Genomic DNA, 19,878 nt, shown 5'->3' with positions numbered 1-19,878 from the left:
GCAAATTTCTGACGAGAGCTGCGTACATTTCATGAAAAAAAATAACCACGAGGACAAACTTAGAAGCCAATACTTTCATCTTTATTAATCTTGTTCTCATTGTTTAAATAAATTTTTCTTCTGTAAAATCTCAAAACGAAAACACTGAACAGGAGTGTTAAAGCCTGTCTTAATTTAAAACAAATACACAACAAACCATTAAAAACGAACGGTAACGCTTACACTGTATCTGTAAACAACCCGCCCCGCCCCGCCCACTGCACACAGTTTGATAAGATTTGGCATGTCCATTTTTCTCAACGCATATGCCTTCAGCTCTTTGTGTCATTAAAATGTTTCTTTTCTTATTATTGCAGGTCAGACAATAAAAAAAAGACATATCTACTAAAAAACACTTCAAATGAAAAGGGGAGAAAAAAAAAAAAGCATTAGTGCCAATATTTCTTAACACACAGTCAGCAGAATACCAAATGCACTCATAACATTTTTTTTTTAATATATAGACCTTCTGTATAAGTAAGCAGCCTTACCCACATTATGACAGGCATTACCATGCGCACACGCATCGTCGTCACATTCTCACACACATGCACAGCGACTGCGGTGGTTTATAATCCACTTACTTGGTCTCAAGTCTCACTCATACTCATAGTGTGTGTGATGCTGCACACAGCATCGACACGTGGAGAAATGCATCGTAGCCTGAAAATGCCAGCAATTAAACATGTATCACTGCAACAGTAACAAACATGTTGAAGAACGAATAACAGAAAAAAACAAAAGAGTGCGTGAGATACAACAGTAGGAGGTCAGCATTTTTGAAAACGTTATCAATGACTTTTTTTTTTCTAGTTTTTTTTTTCTTTCAAAATTTCACTATTCAAAAATTATAATCATACATCCAAACGAAACAAGAAAAAAAAAAGAAAACAACAACAACAACAACGACAACAAAATAAAAACAAACCTAACATACACAGTAAGGTACAGCCCTGATCTGGATCAGAGCCGTTTTGCATGTGTTTGGATTCAATCTCTGTCTTTAAGGGGATGTGAATACAAACTGCACTCCTCAGTGTTCTCTTATAATGATGAAGGTAATGCTGTTTACAGTGCCTGTCTGTCTGAAGGCTTCTCTGTATTTGGTGTGTGCATGTTCATGTAAATCGGTTAAAAAGTCCCCCTACTTACTAAGCACGTTGCGATCCAGTCGAGTCTTTAAGACTCACTGACTTTTTTTTCTTTTTCATTCTTTTTCAGGTTTCAAGTCTAAGCAGTTGAAATCTTCATGTGTGGAAAAAAAGGCTGAATACACATCTAACAGTCCCTGCATTTGTTTTTTTTTTAATATATAATAGCTTAAGTCTGGCCATGAGAATGTGTGTAAGCATGTCTCACATTTCTGCTTTGTGTGTGTGCACGTTAATATGCATCCTAGTATATGTACGCACGGGTATGTATTCAGTACATCAATATGCATACCATGTAAATATGTGTGCCATATTAAGTACATATGTATCCCAGTGTATGCCCTATCAGTGTGTTCGAATCAGATCGTACTCGTTAGGCGGGCTCATCAGATGGAGTCGGCCCCCCCACCCAGCAGGTCGCCAGGCAACAGTCCGGCGGAGCTGTCCATTTGGTGCCTTTCCTCCATTTGAGGTGCTCCCCACAGGCTGCTGCTCGGGTATCCTGTGTTTATGCCGCCCCACAGCCCAGACCGCCCACTCTCCACCCCGCCGACGCCTCCTTCCCCGGCCCCGGCTCCGTTGGTGCTCCACTGGGAGAATATCGCGAGCCCCGGTCCTTGGGCCGAAGACGCTTCCGAAGACGCGCCCGTACCGTCGAGACTCTGCCATCCAGAGCCGGACGACCTTTCCCCTCCGCCGGCGCCATTTCCGTTTCCACCTGAAGATGAGCCCACCGCCGGCCGCTCACTCCCAGGGGAGCTCCCGCCGCTGCTGGCCACGGCCGCGCCCGTTCCGGATGAACCGGGCGCTCCGTTGCCCGCTGCTCCTCCCGAGCCAGCCCCTTCGGCCTGGGAATGTGCAAAATAGCGTGCAACCTCTTCTTCACTCACAAACTCAGCCAGGATGGTGGTGTTTCCCAGAACACACCTGGAAGGCAAGTCAAGACAAACATCTTTTAGGAATACAACTGAATGCAACATTATTCATATTCATTAAACTCCTTAAAGTTTTCTCATAACTAGGGACGCAAACAACTATTTGACTTATGATTATCATTGATTAACTAATAACCTCCGCTTAGACCATGTTTTTGTGTTGTAGTTTGGCCGCCAACAAGCCTTGGTCTTCCTTAATTGGAGCCAGGTGATACAGGAATTAAGATGGCAGAGACATACAGAACAAAAAAACCCAAAACAAACCGGGTCCAAACTGAGTTCGGTGTGAGATGCAAAAGGGCCTATATATTTCAAAACAAAAGTGCATAAACACAGAGCGGAGCTACGGCGCAGTATTAGGCCACGGTAAGAGAATAAAATAAATAAAAAAGAAAGATAAAATTATGAGAATATAGTCATAAAATTACGAGAGTAAAGTCAATATTACAAGAATATACCCGTACGGGAATAAAGTCGTAAAACTACCAGAACAAAGTTGTAATATTATTATGGTTATTTTCATAATACCACGATGTTATTCTAGTATGAGTTTTTGCTCATAATTTTATTTTTACTTTTTTGGTAGTGGGTTCAACTTCCCAACCAAAAATTTATGTGATACAAAGGTGAGGTTAGTATAACAAAAAACAACAACAAAAAAACAGAGGGGATCACACAGAACAATTGTGTAGTGGTGGAATAAAACCATGGTTGATTTTGAGGACTGCTGTGAGTTGATGCATTTTATGGAGCAAAGTTTTAATATTCCTTCAACAGCAACCGTAGACGGTACTTCGGTATTTCTGCGTGAAAATCTTTCTGATCACAGGGAATTTAAAACAAGAGAAAACTCAGGTTCTGGCCGCTTATTAGTTGATTGACAAGATTAATCAACTTTACATTAACTCATTAATCGGTAACTTCCTCCCTACTTACAACAATAAGCTCTAGAGCATTCTTGGGATTTATTTTTATAAACAATATCTGAGAAGCACTGGATCCGTAGTGTCTGTGGGGCTGCTGGTGAACCTACATGTGAAGAGCACCCTGAGCCTTGGCCGCCTCCTGCCGGCTGTTGTATCGAACCAGAGCGCTGCCCTGGGTTAGGCCCAGGTGAAAGGTCAGCAGGGGGCCGTGCTGCATACAGATAGTCCTTAGCGTGGAGCCGTCAATCTAGAATCGGAAAAAGAAAAAAAAGAAAGAGAGAATGTTTGGTGTAAAACATTTCACCAGGTTCATTAAGTATTGGGCCAGAAAAGGTCAAGGAACGTTGGTGGTTACGGCAAGAATGGTTACGCAGAGGAAAAGCTACGTGTTAATACTGCAAAGCAGACATCGCACTTTGCATTGAATTCATTTATAGTTTCTTAATTGTTACAGTGAGCTAGGGCGCTACAACGTCTCCAGAGAGATAATCGGTGTGCATTACTAATGTAAGCCCAGAAGTTATCATCTTCATTTTTAAGCTTCTTGAGGAATGTCCTGAAAAAGTAATTTCTGCTAACCCCAACTCATTAAATGGCTCAATTATCTCTCCAGTCCAGCTCTGGCAGAGTCAAGCTTTAGTCTGTTTAATTTGCATTAAAAAAAAAAGAGGTTGAAATGTCTCAAATAATACTTATTTTAGAGTTTGAGCACAAATATGCTTATATCTAAACTATCCTATTTTCTTTGTTTAAGGAAATTGATGAGGCTGAATCCAAATCCCAAGATCCACTTCAGATTTTAATAGGTGAGAAATTTGGAAAACTTTATTCCACTTTAAAATTACATATCACATTGTTTGGCTCATCACATAATAGCTCAATAAAAGTTTCTTGAGTTTGTGCGCAGCTTGAAGGTGTGCCACTTTTGAAAGGGACTGCATTATTTTCACACAGTAAGCATCTGCATCATAAAAAAAATCAAAAAACAATGTAATCACTTTAAAAATATGATAAAATTAGATTAAAAGTTGGTTATCAGTGAGCAACACTCAGAATTTTGCGTATTAGGGATTGTAACTCTGTATCCCATAAATCTTTTATCAGAAAACCTTTTATGTGAACCTGACTAAATATAGTTTGTTTATTTAGATAACTCATTAAAAGATTGACATCGACTAAAATATAGACGTTACTGACAAGTAAATCTAACATACCTCTGCTACTGTAATTATTGTTCTGAGTTAAATTTCCAAACAAGGGTTGATATTTTTAGTCTCCTGTGTCCATGTGAGCGTCCTCTGTCCTTACCTGAGGGGTTAGGTTTCTCAGCAGCAGCCAGCAGCTGCTTCTAGAGGTACCATCACTCCAAGCTGAGCCTAGAAAAAAAACAGGAAGAGAGAAGAATAACATGATGAAACAGAAACACTTTTATGCTAATCATGCTACCATAGTCAGAACCTAGCTAAGATACATGAAACCTTCTTTTCTTAACAGTATAAAATCAAAACAAAAGCTGACAAAAAAAATGGTTATAAAACCAATTCTCTCTCCAAAGTACCTGACCCAAATCTTGACTCTTGATTCATCCCTCCCCAGCTCCGAGCCAACCGCGGACCTCCAGTTCCCCACGGGGAGGGCGAGGCCTGCTTCTGATTGGTCAGGCCAGGAGGGGGACGCGGCAGCTGCGAGCTACTGCGATTGGTCTTCCATAATTTGTTTTGTCCGATGGGCTCTGGAGGCCAGCTGGGCTTGTACTCGGCGTACTTTCCTGGGAGGGGTTTGGAGAGTGGGAGAGATAAATGAGTTATGAAATGCAAGCTACACAGAGGCACGTTGCAGACGGCAGATACGGCAACTTAGCAGACCTAAAACCTTGGGGAAACTTTTCTAACAAACATATGACCATGTAGTGATTTGAATTCCAAATTAATGCGTGGAGAAAAAAAAGGAGTTGAATGCAAAGAAGAAGCAAAATAGAAATCAGACCTGTGCTGTGTGCATTGCTGAGGGGGCTGTCTGAGGCACTGTAGGGCCAGGCACCAGGTGAAGGCAGCGAGGTGTTGAGGGAGGGGTTTGGCCCTGCAAACGGTTCAAACATGAGCAATAACAGCAAAAAGAAAGTAACAGCCCAAATACTGAGCCATTAAGAAGATTGTCCTTGTGTTAGGGCTGCAGGAAACGACAGGGCTGAGCTACAGTACACAGAGCAGTGAAGCTTCAGTGATAAGGAGTGTTCTCTTTCTTTATTTATTCCTTAGAAACATGGCATTTCCTTTAGCGTTTATCTAAAATCCTCTCAGGATTTAGAGTACGGCAACAGTTGCTGTTAGCTCGACGGGGTTAATTGGCTGCACCTGAGAGAGCACAGATTAACGGCACGCCTAGAGAGGGCAGATCTGCTTGTTGAGGACTTTTATTATTGAACGACTGTCACAAAAAAACTATTATCCATTTCCTGTTCAGTTGTCCATTTGACGCTGCGGCTCAACAACCTGAATCAGAACATAAATTGGGGGCTCGTCCAGGATACAAACCTTGAGCCTCTTGCTTTTGGTAGCTACTCTTCAGCTTCACCATGTTTTAGGAAAAAACCTTAAAGGAATCTTTTTTTATTGACATTTTATAGGATACACATGAAACCTGAAAAGTTTGTGGATTTAGTCCTGTACTTTAACTGGGCCATTTAAAAAAAAAAAAAAAGCATGTGTTCATTCCCTTTGGAAGGAACATCCACCCAAATCAGATGAATTTCGTTTATGCTTATATATTCAATCTCAAAAATGCTTTAAGAAATTTGAATAAAAGGTTTCTTTCTACTTTATTATTATGTGTTGCTTCCTGTTAAGCACACAAAAATCCTGAGCTTTGGTTATAATGTGAACGAGACTAAGAGGTTTGACAACATTTTCATGATGAATCAAGAAAACTTCAGAAAATCTTGTTAAACTACCAGGGCACTATAACATCTCTCTGCCTGTCTAGGTAAACTAGCTTTATTCCAAAAAAATTGATTTTAAAACCTTGACTGTATAATACATACAATATAATCCAACAGCAGCTAACAGTAGATGTGGTGTAATAAGATTTTATTATCTTTCAATTAGTCAAAACATCATTTTTAGAGTTAGTACATCATGTACCTTTGTCTCAAGGATAATATGGAAACACTCAAACCAGGAACTAAAAACGGGAAGATATTTGGCAGTGAATTACCTATATTGTCTCGTAGTAATGGGTGGTCCGGATCATTGAGATTTGGGGATGCTGGGGAGCCGAGGACTCTACCAGGGGTCATGTAGGGGTCGGACTCTGGGTCTCCAGTGCTCTGGATTCCTTTCCATGGTACACCAGGCTGGAACTCTGTCACAACAGAAACATAAGTAGCTTAAATGATCTGGATAATTTGCATATATTAAGATTTATAGCCTTGGCTACGTTCTAAAATCCTCAGTGTTCACCAATTCTGAATTACAATCCTTAATCTGCTGTTATTTACCTTTAAGGCTGAAACAATTAATCAGATTATTTGTGATTAATTGATTATTGTAATAATTACCCAAAAAACTTGCATTAAATCGTTAACCTGCTGGAAACACAGTACACTATGAACAATAACTAAGCCAAAACTGTACAAAAATATATATACACTTGCATCTAAGAAAAAAAAAAATTCTGTAAATGCATTCAACCTAGAACTCTTCTCGTAACAGTTTTAGCTTCACCTGATTCCAATTCTGTAAATAAAAAAAAAGTCTTCTCTTAAGCACCTTTTGCTATCCAATTATTGAACAGTTAGTGAAAACAAAAGATCAATAAATCTACAAATAGTCAAGAATACACTAAATGAATGTTTTGTTATTACATTTTAAAGAATGAAGCATTTTCTTATTTAAAAAGGGAATTCATTTCGTCATTTTTGATAGTGTAAATAAAAGACTGCAGTGGATTAATAAAAAAAAATCTGCAGAATGTACCAATTTATCAATTCAATTACTAAAATAATTGAAGGTTTCAGCTCTATTTAACTTGTAAAAACATAAGCGTAAAGTTTTCATCAGCGCATTTTTTCTCAGACTGTCACTGATCCTGTAAGACGAAAACAGATAAAATAATAAAAAAAGCAGCATGTCCACACCTGGAGGCCAGCTTGAAGTGGCAGGTTTGTTTCCCATTTTACTACCAGGAGTTCGGTGCCAGCTGTCTGCAGAGCCCTGAGGTGGGATCCCTAACCCTTCACTCCCCAGCATTTCATACTGGGAGTACGGAGACCCTCCTCGAACCTTTATCAAACTGGGTACAGGGCCTTGCGGATAGCAAAAAAAAAAACAAACCACAAAACAGCTTTAGTCATTTTCTGCGTCACGCTCGGATACACTGTGAGTGGCGAGTGAGTAATGGAGTCGCGGCAGCATCGGAGGTGTGACTTTTGGAGATACAGAAAAAAAAAAAAATCCCACTGGGAACCATCTGTTAGCCTACCGTTCTTGTGAAGGGCTGTGTCTGGAGGAGACGGAGCAGGGGAATGTCCCTCCATCATCCATTTAAAGCGGGACTGTTGTACACTCATGTCCTTCATGCCCCCCATCATGGGGCTGAGTTCTAGTGTCGACAGGTTGCCACCAGCTGTGAGCCCTGACCAGAAAAAAACCCATCCTGGATCAATCCTTTACTCTGGCTCACGGGTGAGTAAAAAAAACATCAGCTGTCTGGAGGAACGTACCAGAATACATTCCTTGTGATTTGGCATGAAGGTCTGATAAGGGACCCCCCATTCCAGTGTGTGGGAGGGGGTCTACCATGGATTGTTTGGACACGCCTCCTCCCAGGTGAGAGGGGGACACCTTGGAGTTCCCTCCACCAGCTGTTGCTCCTCCAGCTCCAACTTGCTGCTGCCTCTGCTGGAGAATCGCCATGATCCTCGCCAGCTGAGAAGAAAAATATATAAGGAAGTAGAATGAGAAAATGTACAAGTACTGTAATTTCTAGACTAGTTAGAGCACCTGAATATAAGCTCCACCCGCTAAGAAACAAGAAAAAAAGGACATATATTGGCTGCACTTGTCTACATACTTGCTTAGACATGTTTCCCAGTCAATGTCATCTTGTGTTTTATTAACTTTATATTATAATACTCTATGTGTAGTTCTATACATCAAAAACAAACTAAAGTCTGATTACATGTGTACATTGCCTATATCTACAACATCAGTCTTGTATAATTCAAATTTTGAACTGGAACTTAATTAAGGATCATCCAGAATCATCCAAAGCGATAAAATGGCTTTTAACCCCACCGTCGAATCAGACGACCTCTCATGTCGTCGCTTGTTTCACTGCTGCAGTGGCTACCGCTTTAGCAAACAGAAATAAAACTGTCTTCACTCAGCAACAATCACTGTGAACCTCATTGTGTAGTTGTGTCGCTTAGCAACACAATAACCTAACTCAACCCGCTGAAACTTAAGGGGGGGGGGGACGCAACCACGGAGACGCCACGCCTTGCTCTGCAACACTTCTGAGTGTTTCTGGATGACGTTGGCTAACAGTGGCAGCCCTGACGGAGCGGCCTCTTTGTTGTGTGATCAAGAAAGGGCAGCTGAAGCAAAGATGTGCGTGATTAAAAAGATCTCCGAAATGCTCACCTGCTGCGTGTCTGTCTGTTGTCTGAGAGGCTGAGGTTGGGGGAACTTCCTCTGGTTCTGCAGGACCTGCTGTTGCTGCTGTTGTTGTAGCAGCAGCTGACAAGCCTGCCACAAATGACGGCAAGAAACATTTCTTACAAATCGACGTTCAACAATCGCTCGAACGGCCGATTCGTTCGAGCGATTGCAGTCTCGCGAAAGGGTCACCAGCGGATGACTCATCTTGGTGAGCTACGTAACGTTTCAGCGCGTACCAGATGGAACTGCTGCATGTGGGGGTAAATGTTGCTGAGCACTGCAAGCTGCTGCGGGGAAATCTGAGGCGGGAACACTCCTCCGCCAACCCCGCCGACACTTCCAACGCCGCCGACACCTCCCACTCCCCCTACGCTGCCGCCAGGAGAGGGCATCTGCTTCAGCATGGGACCCGGCACCTGTAGAGTAAAAAAAACATTTGGGTTTGGTGACACTGAAGTGAATCATGATTAAAAAAAACAACCCAAAAAACAGAATCACACTGATTCCAGATACTTTGGGAACTTTTGTCACTTATAAAAAAGGTGCTTGGGAAAGAAATAATGTTGGACAGAAACTATAAAACCGTAAACAAAACTTTCTCAACAGCTGAAATACGCCACAGTCTATAGGCACAGAGGAATGAACAAACAAGGGAAATGTAACAATACATTTTGCTGCATTATAAACTGCCCCAGTGATTATTGTGATAAAAGATAATTTTGTCGTTTTGAGACCATTTTCAAGAAATGTATTGATAATGATGTAACACAATTTCGCCCAATCAAAGATCAATAAACAGCAAAGGCTTAGACCCGATCAAATGAACAAAGAAAATAAAAAAAATCTTATTCTATGTTGTCATTGTTTGCATAACGTTGCGATATTTAAAGATTTACAGCTGCAAGTGCAAGTCACTTGTGTTTTTGACTGTCTCCATAGCAACAACTCTGAATCCAGCTGGTGTGAAACCTATATCCTGACGCTGTGGCGCATTTCTGAGTTAAAACCAGAATCAATAATGAACGTAGCGGAGAACATCGCAGCCCGACAACAGGTTACCATGGGAACCGAACAAACAACTAAAAGACACCAGCAAAATTGCAATGACTATGACTCTCATTGGGCACCATAAAAAGTAGCGATACCAGCAAGATAAATACTTGCTGGTATTTTTCTCGTTTTGTTTTTTGTTTGGCAAAAAACAAGAAGAAGACGACAATTGAGGACAGCCAACCTGAGCAGAAAGGAACTGATGAGGCACTTGAGCCCGTAACCCTGGGGACGAGTTCATCGAATGCATGCCAGGCTGGTGCATCCCTCGAGGCTGAGACATCCCTCCTCCACCTGCAGCAAACACTCCATGGCCACCCATCTAGAACAACAACGTACCACCAACCATTAGCAACTCTGTGCTAAGAGAATCAAACTGAAGGCTTTGAAGAGTTTCAGGTGACTTGTGATTTCAATGTTACGTTGAAATCATGTAGATATAGCACAATAAGACTCTCACCTTATCACCATAGGGTCCCATGTCACCAGGGCCCATGTCTTTGGAACTAGGCATGCGGTACCCTCCTCCTCCTCCGCTTCGCCCTCCTCTTCGCATCTCTCCATTGTAGTCATTTATTCCTCTCTTGTCCCCGTCCATCTTTTTTTCCACGCCTGGATCATCACCCTAAGAAAAAAGAAGAAAAAAAAAAAAGAGAAAAGGAATGTTTTAATGATAACCTCTTATAAAAGCGAAGCGGTTTGGGATTTTTGGAGAACTTCTTACCAGAAGACCCATGTTGGAAAACTGGCGAGATACAGGATTCATCCAGCTGTCGCCTCCTCCACTCTGTAAGAAAGAAACCCAAACATTGCTCTCAATCAAAAGCAAGCAAAAAAAAGTTTTAAAAGCATTTATTCTTCAATAGAAAATAATGTACATGGTTAAAAAAAAAGAAGAGAAAAACAAGATGGACACAACATGAAACATCTATCGTTTGCTGTGTGACTTTTTGTTTTGGATTGATTTAGGACTGATTGTATTTGCTAAAGATTGTTGACAGTGTCTTTGTTCCCACCAATGTGGGAAAACAGTAAAAAACAAAGTGAAAAAATAAGTAAGCAAAAGAAAGAAAATAGTTCTGTTCCAGAAAGGTCACCCCATTCCTAACCTTGATGTTTCCTCTCTTCCCAGCATGACTCTGACTCCAGCCTCCAGAGTTAAACGACGAGCCGCTTCCCTGAGAACCAGCGCTGCTCCAGACTCCGCCGCCGCCGCCGTCCTCGTCGTCCTCCCAGCTCGGGTGCCGGGATGCGGCGATGGAGCTGTCGCCCTTCCCGCCCCAGCTGTCCACCGACTTCACTCCTGCAGCAAAAACAAAGCAAGACGGCTTAAAAAGCAGTCCAGTCTAGAGATTGTTGAGCCAACCTCATTATTTACTCGTGCTAAAAAGTGGATTAAAATCTTCTGGAAGCCACTGGAGCTACATCAATAAATGTTTCGGTTCCTACCAGGTTTGCTGGGGTTGGGTGAAGGGTTCCTCCAGCCAGATGATTTGCTGGAATCGTCCGGTTCTCTCCAGCTGGTCGCAGCGTCCGACGCCTGGCTCCAAGTCGTTGTACCATCATCCACGCTTTGTGCAGCTCCCCCCCACATGCCTGCAAAGGAATTGAACATTTAGCTATATAAATTGCTATGGAAACCCTTGTAATCAGTCCTGATTGTTATTCTGCTTCCCTTACCCACTGCTCCACTGCCAGGGTTGGAGTTGATGCTGTGCTGCCGTCTCGGAGGCTGTTGTTGCATTGCTGGCGGCGGACATTGTGGACCTTGTTTCGACCCCGGCGCGGTGCTGTTCTTGTCCCACAGGTTGACATTCTTGTTGTTGTAGCGTATTGGGTCCCCCCAGGCTGACGTGCCGTCGTCGATCTCCATCTTCCGGCTTATGGACTGAGGCGACGGTTCCTCCCAGCCGCTGGGCTCTAGCGGGTCCCCCGCGCCCCCAGAGATTTGAGGAATTGGGCCAGCGGTCCACCCCAAACTTTGGTTCTGGTTCTTTGAAAGTTGAGCTCCGCCCCCGACGTTCGGCTGGCTGTTAAACCCCTCCGGTGATTGCTGCTGCTGCTGTTGTTGATGATGATGATGATTTTGGGCTTTCGTTGGTGCCGCTTGGCTGTTTGGTATCTGTGCTGCGTTGGGTTTGGCGCTCCCCCAGTCCTGGTGGGATTTGCCTCCACCCACATCTCCTCCACTGCCCCACCCTCTTCGCTGAGATCCCCCTTCGTCCATGTTTCCCCAGGAGGATCCCTCGTCGGAGTTGCTTCCGACTCTCCTCCTCCCATCTCCCCACCCGGCTCCAGAAGCCGAGTCTTTCTTGCCCCATTCCTCTCCCCAACCACCTGTTTCTCCTCTTGTAGATCCCTTCCACCCCCCTGTTCCTTTGTCTTCTGCTCCATCTCCCCACCCGCTACCCTGTTGTTCATAGTCTTGCCAGTTTTTCCTTCCTCCTCTGTGACCTCCCCACTGCTGATCGTCCGTCCTCCATCCTTTGCCCTCTTTTTCAGGTGGGGGTTCCCCCCATCCTCCAGCTGCCTTTCCTTGACTGCCCTGCACGTCGTCTTCCGGCGATCCTGGCTTCCTCATGGTGCTGCTAGGCATAAAAGGACCACTGGTGGACTGCTTAGTGCCACCCTCCCAATTATCCCTGGGAGTAGCGGGGCCAGAGTTTAGGCTGCCAGACGACGCATCATTGGACGCAGAACCGCTCTCGGATGGGTACCTAGAGCTGCGGATGGTGGTAGTGTTTATGGTTGCTGATGAGAATGCAGAGGAAGATGAAGGGTTTCTTTCGTTTCTGTTCCCTACACCTTTTGAGGTGTCCAGGTCCCAGGCCACGTTCTGCTTGATCTGAGTCTGGCCCCAGCCCGTGTTGGACAGAACCCGGGGGTCCAGGTCGGATCTGTTGAGCATGCTAAGTAAGGCCACGTCTGCCTCGGAGGAATGGTCGGAATGGTGCCGCGCGGAGCGCTCCTTCTGTCCACCTCCGCTTCCAGCGACGGATCCACCGCCGCTCGACGACGAATTTCCCCCGCCGCCTCCGACAGCTCCGCCCTGCCCTCCTGCGCCTCCCCACTCCTCGACTGTCCCGTCTCCACCTTCCATCCCTTTCTGATTGTCCCAAGCTTTTGTCATAGTTGCTAAGTTTTGCGAGGCAGAGTCCTCTAAACAGCCGCCGCCGCTGTCCGTGCTGCTGCTGATGCTGCTTCCATCCACTTCTCCCCCACTTCCTATTGCTAAGTTAATAGAACCTACACTTTCTGCGGTGCCACCCCAATTCACTTCTGTACTTCCTCCTTCCCAAGCTCCCTGAGATACAACTGGGTTGGTTGACCCCCCGCCATTCCCCTTGCCCCACCCAGCTTTGTCGTCCTGGCTACCAAACCTCCAAACGTTCCCTTCATGCCCCTGAGCTCCAGTACCCCCTCCACCCCACCCGTCTGCCTGCGAGGCACCAGCGCCAGGTTCGGAGGTCACCGGAGGCATAGCGCTCCAAGATGACGAGGCAGCAGAGGAGGAAGACAGAGACCCAGAAGTATTCGCCTCACCTTCACCGCCAACCTCAGAGTTTCCCTCGTTGACGCCTTCTTGATTTGGTCCCGCTTCTCTCCCCGCCCCACCCGAACACGGCTCTGGCCCTGGATTTCCTAAGTGCTGCTGCTGCTGTTCTCCAGTCTTGGCCCCCACAGCGGTTTCAGTGTGCTGCTGGTAGAGACCAGTTTGATTCACAGATGAAAGTGTCTGAGTGGTGATGACAGTGGTGCTGGCAGAGAATGAGGAAGCTGAAGTCACGGACGAGTGTTGCGATGAGGCGCTACAAGCCGGAACGGAGGTCCCGCTCTGCCCCAGGGCGGGCCAGGCAGACGGGTTCACATTAGGGTTGAAATTGGCACCAGGGACGCTGCTGCTGCCACCCAACGGGCTCTCCTGAGGCCCAGGAAGAAGATGGGAGACTTTGGAATTGTAAGATGCTGCCGAGCCGTGGCCTACCTCCACTTGGGACGCGGCGGAGGAGACCCACACACTACTTGGCTGAGCACATTCAATAGGCGAGGAAGAAGAAGAAAGAGGAGAAGAGCGAGGTGGGGAAATATTGTCCATGTTCCCTTCACCTCCTCCTCCTCCTCCTGCAGTTCCTCCTTTCTGCTGCATGTTTCTCTCCCCCCATGAGGCACTACTGTTGTTGTTACCAGGGCAGTCCTGCTCCTGCATCCCTCCTCCGGCCCCTTCAGAACTCAGTTTGGGGCCAGCAGTGATGCTAGGCCAGTCATCCAGGTCAGTCCCATCCATAAACACCTTCCTGCAGCCCTGAGAGGAGGACTGGCCGCTGGAGCTGGCCCCCCATGTGGAATTTGCATAAGTTGAAGTAGTAGTAGAAGACGACAGAGCAGCAACACAAAATGAGGATGAGGTTGGGGGTGAAGGGGAGGATGAACCCACGTTGGAATCTGTGGACAAAAGTTGAAGAAGTTATTATAACTGAGAGTTTTATTGAACATTTCACATGTTGGGTTCCTCCACCAGAGCAATTCCAGTTTTTAACCGAATCTATTGAAGGATACAATAGTTCTGGAGACTAGATTATTTGAATTAAGGCTGCGCCAAGGAATCAGCACAGACTTCTGTAATGTTTGGTGACTTTTGCATGTGAAATCAATCTTATCTACCTTCACAAAGGTCTGAAAATCAGTCACTTTTCCTTTTAACTCTGCTGTGAGGGAGAGCTGACCGACTGACTCACCCATCAGGTTATGCCTGCACAATAGTCGTCCCACTGCTGCCGACTTGGCAACTTTGTTGCTATATTTAGCAACTTTTCAGACAAAATAAATCGGTATCAGCCAAAATTGGAATCGGCGAGTCAGGCTTATTAAATATTAGTGATCGGCCAGAAAAGGGCAATTGGTGCACCCCTTATTAGAATAACATTGGGATTTATTTTTCAAATGGTATTCAGTCATTTATGGAAAACTGCTTTTCTCTAGATTTATGGTTTCAGTTAACATCAGCTAAACACACATCGAAATCCAGAAATTTGCATGTTTCTGTAAACATGGCAAACACTAGGCAACTCTGTACCTAGTTGCCATTAGCCTCACCTGTATTTCCGTCAGCGTTTGCATTAGGGCCTTCTGCCCCCTGTAAGGATGGGGCAACATCCCAGCAACTGCCTCCTCCCACCTCTCCCGTACTGCTTTCCCCTCCCCCCAACAGCATGGAGGACAGCGGCGGCTGGCCCCTCTTCAGTAGCACTTTATGGTCCTGCTGGCAGCGAAATCGCGGTGGGACTTCTCTAGACATGTATCGCTGCTGCTGCTGCGAACTCTGACTTCCAGAAGGAGACGAGGCGGAGGAGGAGGGCTGTCCGTTGGCCACAGCAGTTCGCTGCTTTGCATTGTTCCCGCCACCAGGAGGGACTTGGGCGGAACCCCCACCTGCACCAGGACTGGGGGACGACGGGGAAACGGGGCCAGGGCTGGGGGACGCTGAGCCTGGGGTGGCGAGCGGCTGGGAACAGGAGGGCTTGGCTGGTTCTGGCACTGAAACGTCAGAAAAGCTCGTTTACGGAGTACGCTTAGTGTAACATTCACAACGAGGCCCGTCACGATAAATTGTGCTGGACGATCAATTGTCCCAGTAGTTATTGCGATCAACAATTTTGTTGTTTTGAGACGGTTTTCAAATCGTGACAATGGAACAATAATGCAAGTTTTCTCTCTCATAGACCAATAAACTTTTAATTTAGCAGAAAACAGATAACACTGGAACTGGAAGATATTGTACATGACCAAAAATAAAACACAACAATAAACAGAACTAAAAACCATACGCAATCGAAACCATACATAAAATGGATTGTGACATCTCTGCAAACAAAATGCAAATAATAAATCTCATTTTATCATGTGATTAATTAATTGTGACAGATTTATTCACAACGTTAATGAAGAGGAAATCTTTACATCACCCATGATATTTAATGCAAGTCATTATTAAAAATATATATATATATTTACCTTTGATTTTCTGCTCTGGCACCTAAAAGAAGAAACAGATACATTAAAAAGAAGAATTCAATCACTTCTAAACTTCCTTCGATTTTATTTCTGAAATCTTTCGCAAGCTCAGAATAAAAATAGAAAACCCCAACAAACAGAGAAGTTTGTGGGTTTTCTCAGAACAGAATGGAAATGACAATCTCACATGTAAAAATAAACGTTTACCAATACAGCAAAGCTAAAAACAAAAAACAACAACTCAGAGCTTGAGTTAAAAAAAACCAACTTATTTATTTCCTACATGCATAAATGATTTTAATTTACTCTACAGGTTGGACAATTTGGGTCACAAAAAAAAAAACTGTTTAGTTTATTGTCCATAAAACATTTAACACTTCTGGGTCAGAGCCCAGATATGCAAGCACATGCTTTGGTGCGAGCCTGATTAAACTTCTGCTTTTATTATCTGGACAAATCAGTCAGACTGAATCCGCTTTGACTAATGAGAAACATTTCTAGATCCATTTTAAAATATCATTTCGCCTCAACTACGCTTTTTTATTTATTTATTATTTTTTAACCAACTGAAAAAAACGCAGCAGGTGCTGGAGACTGACCTTCTGAGAGGTTTCCCTTTTCTTTTTCTCGTCTTTCTTCTTTTTCTTGTCTTCCATGAACTGCTGTTCCCCTTCTTGATTCTCCTGCCTGCGAAAAAGAAATGCACACGTTCAATTATTCATGCTATTAAAGCCACTGCAGTTTAAACGCAAGTGCGTCAGAGTCGCGCCGTCTTCATAAACAAGCGGGATGTTTCGATGCGTTCATCGGATCGTCTCCGACAATGTCAGCGGTGTAAAGAGAGAGAGAGAGGGAAACGGTAACCAGGGCTGGACAACTTAGAGAGCAGGCCTTGGTACTCTGGCGCTGCGTTGCATAATTCATTAACCAGCAAACCATTGCGAGTCCAAACGGCAGACAGTGCAGACTGCAGGAAAAATAAATAAATAAAAATACACATGCGTGGACTCGTACGTTTCTGAAAAAGCCGACGTTTGACGCGCTTTGGCAGCAGAGGAGAATAGTTTCCAGGTGAGCTTATCACAGGCGAGTCGGCTGGGCAAAAGTGAGAAAGTCCAGAAAATTTACAACCATGAGAAGATTTTCTTTTTCCAGAAGAAAATTTCACTAGAAACCCAAAAGATTCTGAGACCTCAGTAGAATGTGCAATTATTTCACTGCTTTGTTTCATTTCATTCATAAAGCAAAAAGAAAAACCAAGACTCCCTTAAGTCTTCTGTAAGAAATGTTATGCAGGAAAAGAGACCTTTTGACTGCTACACTGACCTAAACAGCACGTCCCGTTATTGGAGCGCGGCTTGCGAACACATCAAAAATACTTTCTGTGTGTTTTATGTCGCAGCAAAACTATCAACTTTTTTACACTATCGCAACTGCAACATCATTTAAATTCTTTTTTTTAGACACAGGCGTTTGGAGCGCCTCACGCAAGCATTCGAACCCCCTGAATGCATTTAAAACGACAAACTACAACGCATGTTGGGGGATTTTAGTATATAGTGAACGAATGTGACATGGTAAAAGAAGAAGAAAAAAAAGGTTTTACATTTTAAATTGAAAAATAAATACAAATCTGAAAAGTGTGGCGCACATTTGCAGGGACATAGCTCCTCATTCATTGGGGTATGTCTCAACCGGAGTTTTGGGGATCTAATCTAAGTCAAACTGGAAGGAGAGCGTCAGTTTGACTCTTGCTAGTTTTACTTTGACTGGGCCATTCAAACACCTGAATATACTGTAATCGAAAGCATCCAGTTGTGGCTCTTGCTGCTTTAAGGGTCGATGTCCTCCTTGAAGGTGAACCTCCGCCACTGTTTCAAATATTTTTCTGCTCCATCTATCATCCCTGTCGCTGCCAAAGTAAAGCATCCCCACAGCATGATACTGCCACTTCCACCGCACAGATGGAGATGTGTGTTTTAGGGGGTGTACAGTTGTCAGTGCTGTACAACAGCATTTAGTTCAAAAGCCCTATTTTGGTCTTTGAACGGCTTTCTTTCAGGAACGGTTTTTGTGGTTTTTGTTCTTGCCACTATTCTCATGAACATTTGTGCCAGCTGTGCCGCACCGTTTCCATTTTCAGATGGTGGAACAGATGAACTTTGCTCAAACTACCCAAAGGTGAAACATGCTGGCCATTTAAGTGACTTCTGAAGGGAGTTGGTAACACTGCAATTTATTTGGGGGCGTCAGGGGAAAAGTGGTCTCAATGGAAATACATGCAACACTTTCCAGGTTGTTTTTTTCCCCCTGCAAAATAAATTTTAAAAATAGAAAATCAGGTTCCACTTTCCTTCCTCTTGAAAACTATGCACCACCTTATGTTGTCCCACTACATAAAATAAAACTTAAATACATTGAACTTGTTGTTCTAGAGAGACAGAAAGCTACTTTCTCAAGCCAGCTTGTTTAGCTGCACGCAATTAGCACAATGTTTACGTTGCTAGCGCAAGCTAGCTGGTTAGCTTGTTGGGTTTAATCCGCCACCATGTAACGCACGACGTGTCTTTACGCTGTTTTTAAGTGCACGCGGGCAGCCGCAGGAAAAATGAATAAGCCTCATCTAAATAACACGCTAACGAGGAACAGTGGAGGTTTGTGGGTAGCTGTCAACGGAGCAGCTTTACTCAAAAGAAGCTCAACATGGTCCCCCGTGAAGCAGCGGCTGAGCACCGTTCCCTGACCCACAGAGCCGGGGTTAGAGGCGGAGAGCTGTCAGGGAGCAAGGTGTCTCCCTGCGGCTCCGCACAGCCACATCCTGAACGCAGCCGACAAACACCAACGTCACGTTAACTTACTAACAATATGCCGCTTGTTCTCGTTCTCCCCTCCTACACACATTTTGCAATTAGACCCTCGACAACCTTTCAAGGTTTTCAAGTGAGAGGCGGGTTTAGCAGGCTGCCCGGGTGCTGGGCTCCAACATTTGCCAGGGTCAAATTTATACGACGAAACTTGTATGACGTTCGTCCAAGCGAAGCTACCCTAAAACAGCGATGTAGCTCGCCGTGTGAATGAAGGAACCAGCTGCGGGTTTAGCTGCGTCATATGCGGTGTGGAAAGGCTCCCGGGGCGCATAAACATTTAAAAAAGGGGTAATTACTCACCTCGGGAATCACACAGGACATAAAGTGCTTCTGTGCAAATATTCTTGCAGACCCACCGCTAGCAGGCTAGCAAGGTAGCTAGCCTAGCGAGCTAGTTCTTCGAGGCTTTCAAGGCTAAATTGAATAAGAAATGACATCACCGGTAGGCGAAAAAATGTTAATCGTAGAAAAAGTGGGGAAAAAACCGCAACTACCCTTTTTTGCGCAAACGCAGTTCTCAAGCTGTAAACAAAAAATACATATCCTCTTGATGACTGTCTATCGCTGTGTGATCGGTTAGTTTACTATCGGCCATTTTGCTTCTCTGTGGAGGTTCAGCCAGTGTATTATATCACCAGGCTGCTTGTTGATCAGAGAGGGGAGGAGGAGCAGGCGAGGTCGGCTGTGGACCAGCAGAGGGCGCCTTTGAGCTCCTTCCGCGAGGGTAGCAATTATAGGTTCGGTCCACCAGAGGGCGCGTTTACCTTTAGTAATACACCCAGGGGCCCAATAAAAAAATTAGACATTTTATTAAATTCAGCCTGCTGTTGCTTAGTTTTGATTAAGAACGAAGAGGAGTGTTATTAGAATGGTGATGATTGCAATTATTTTACATCTTTTGAAGTATCTACCATCAGTTATAATAATCATAACTCTTATGATTACTATTTAATTGTATAATTATATTTATATATTATTCATATATATAAAAATACATTATTTTGTAATTGATATTAATAGTATTTTACTTAGGGGTCAGTGATCACATTTTAAATGAGCTTATACAGAGATGCTACTACTACTGTACAGAACTTCACATTTATTTGCATAACAGAGCCACTGAACTGATTATTTATAATCAAAGCGCCCTCTGGTGGATTGTGTTTAAGTTACTATACTTAAAAGATTAACAATACTATTAAATAATATAAAGTAATAAGGATTTAAACCACACATCT

General features: G+C 44.0%; 1 protein-coding gene across 1 annotated transcript; it reads right to left on the bottom strand.

The window, feature by feature from the left end:
• Window positions 1–59: 59 nt before the first annotated feature.
• Window positions 60–19,263, bottom strand: tnrc6bb.1 (trinucleotide repeat containing adaptor 6Bb.1). The gene is made up of 21 exons (XM_028041892.1): window positions 18,941–19,263; window positions 16,373–16,460; window positions 15,774–15,795; window positions 14,856–15,296; window positions 11,442–14,204; window positions 11,211–11,357; window positions 10,871–11,064; window positions 10,486–10,548; window positions 10,222–10,386; window positions 9,946–10,083; window positions 8,948–9,127; window positions 8,694–8,798; window positions 7,772–7,976; window positions 7,531–7,683; window positions 7,187–7,354; window positions 6,265–6,411; window positions 5,038–5,130; window positions 4,610–4,819; window positions 4,360–4,427; window positions 3,159–3,298; window positions 60–2,117 (listed from the first exon to the last, which is right to left on the bottom strand). Exons 2-21 carry the CDS (start codon window positions 16,427–16,429, stop codon window positions 1,577–1,579), a joined length of 6,000 nt encoding a protein of 1,999 aa, XP_027897693.1. The 5' UTR covers window positions 16,430–16,460; window positions 18,941–19,263; the 3' UTR covers window positions 60–1,576.
• Between the last annotated feature and the right edge of the window lie 615 nt (window positions 19,264–19,878).

Source organism: Xiphophorus couchianus, chromosome 16, assembly GCF_001444195.1.
Source record: "Xiphophorus couchianus chromosome 16, X_couchianus-1.0, whole genome shotgun sequence".
Classification (NCBI taxonomy): domain Eukaryota; kingdom Metazoa; phylum Chordata; class Actinopteri; order Cyprinodontiformes; family Poeciliidae; genus Xiphophorus; species Xiphophorus couchianus.
This window is presented reverse-complemented; position numbering and strand designations above follow the sequence as displayed.

Coding starts and splice junctions, on each gene's coding strand:
- tnrc6bb.1 (XM_028041892.1), bottom strand. CDS start 16,429: ATGGAAGACAAGAAAAAGAAGAAAGACGAGAAAAAGAAAAGGGAAACC. Junction 14,205..14,855: donor AAACGCTGACGGAAATACAG/GTGAGGCTAATG, acceptor TTTTGTCCACAG/ATTCCAACGTGGGTTCATCC. Junction 11,358..11,441: donor CCCTGGCAGTGGAGCAGTGG/GTAAGGGAAGCA, acceptor ATTCCTTTGCAG/GCATGTGGGGGGGAGCTGCA.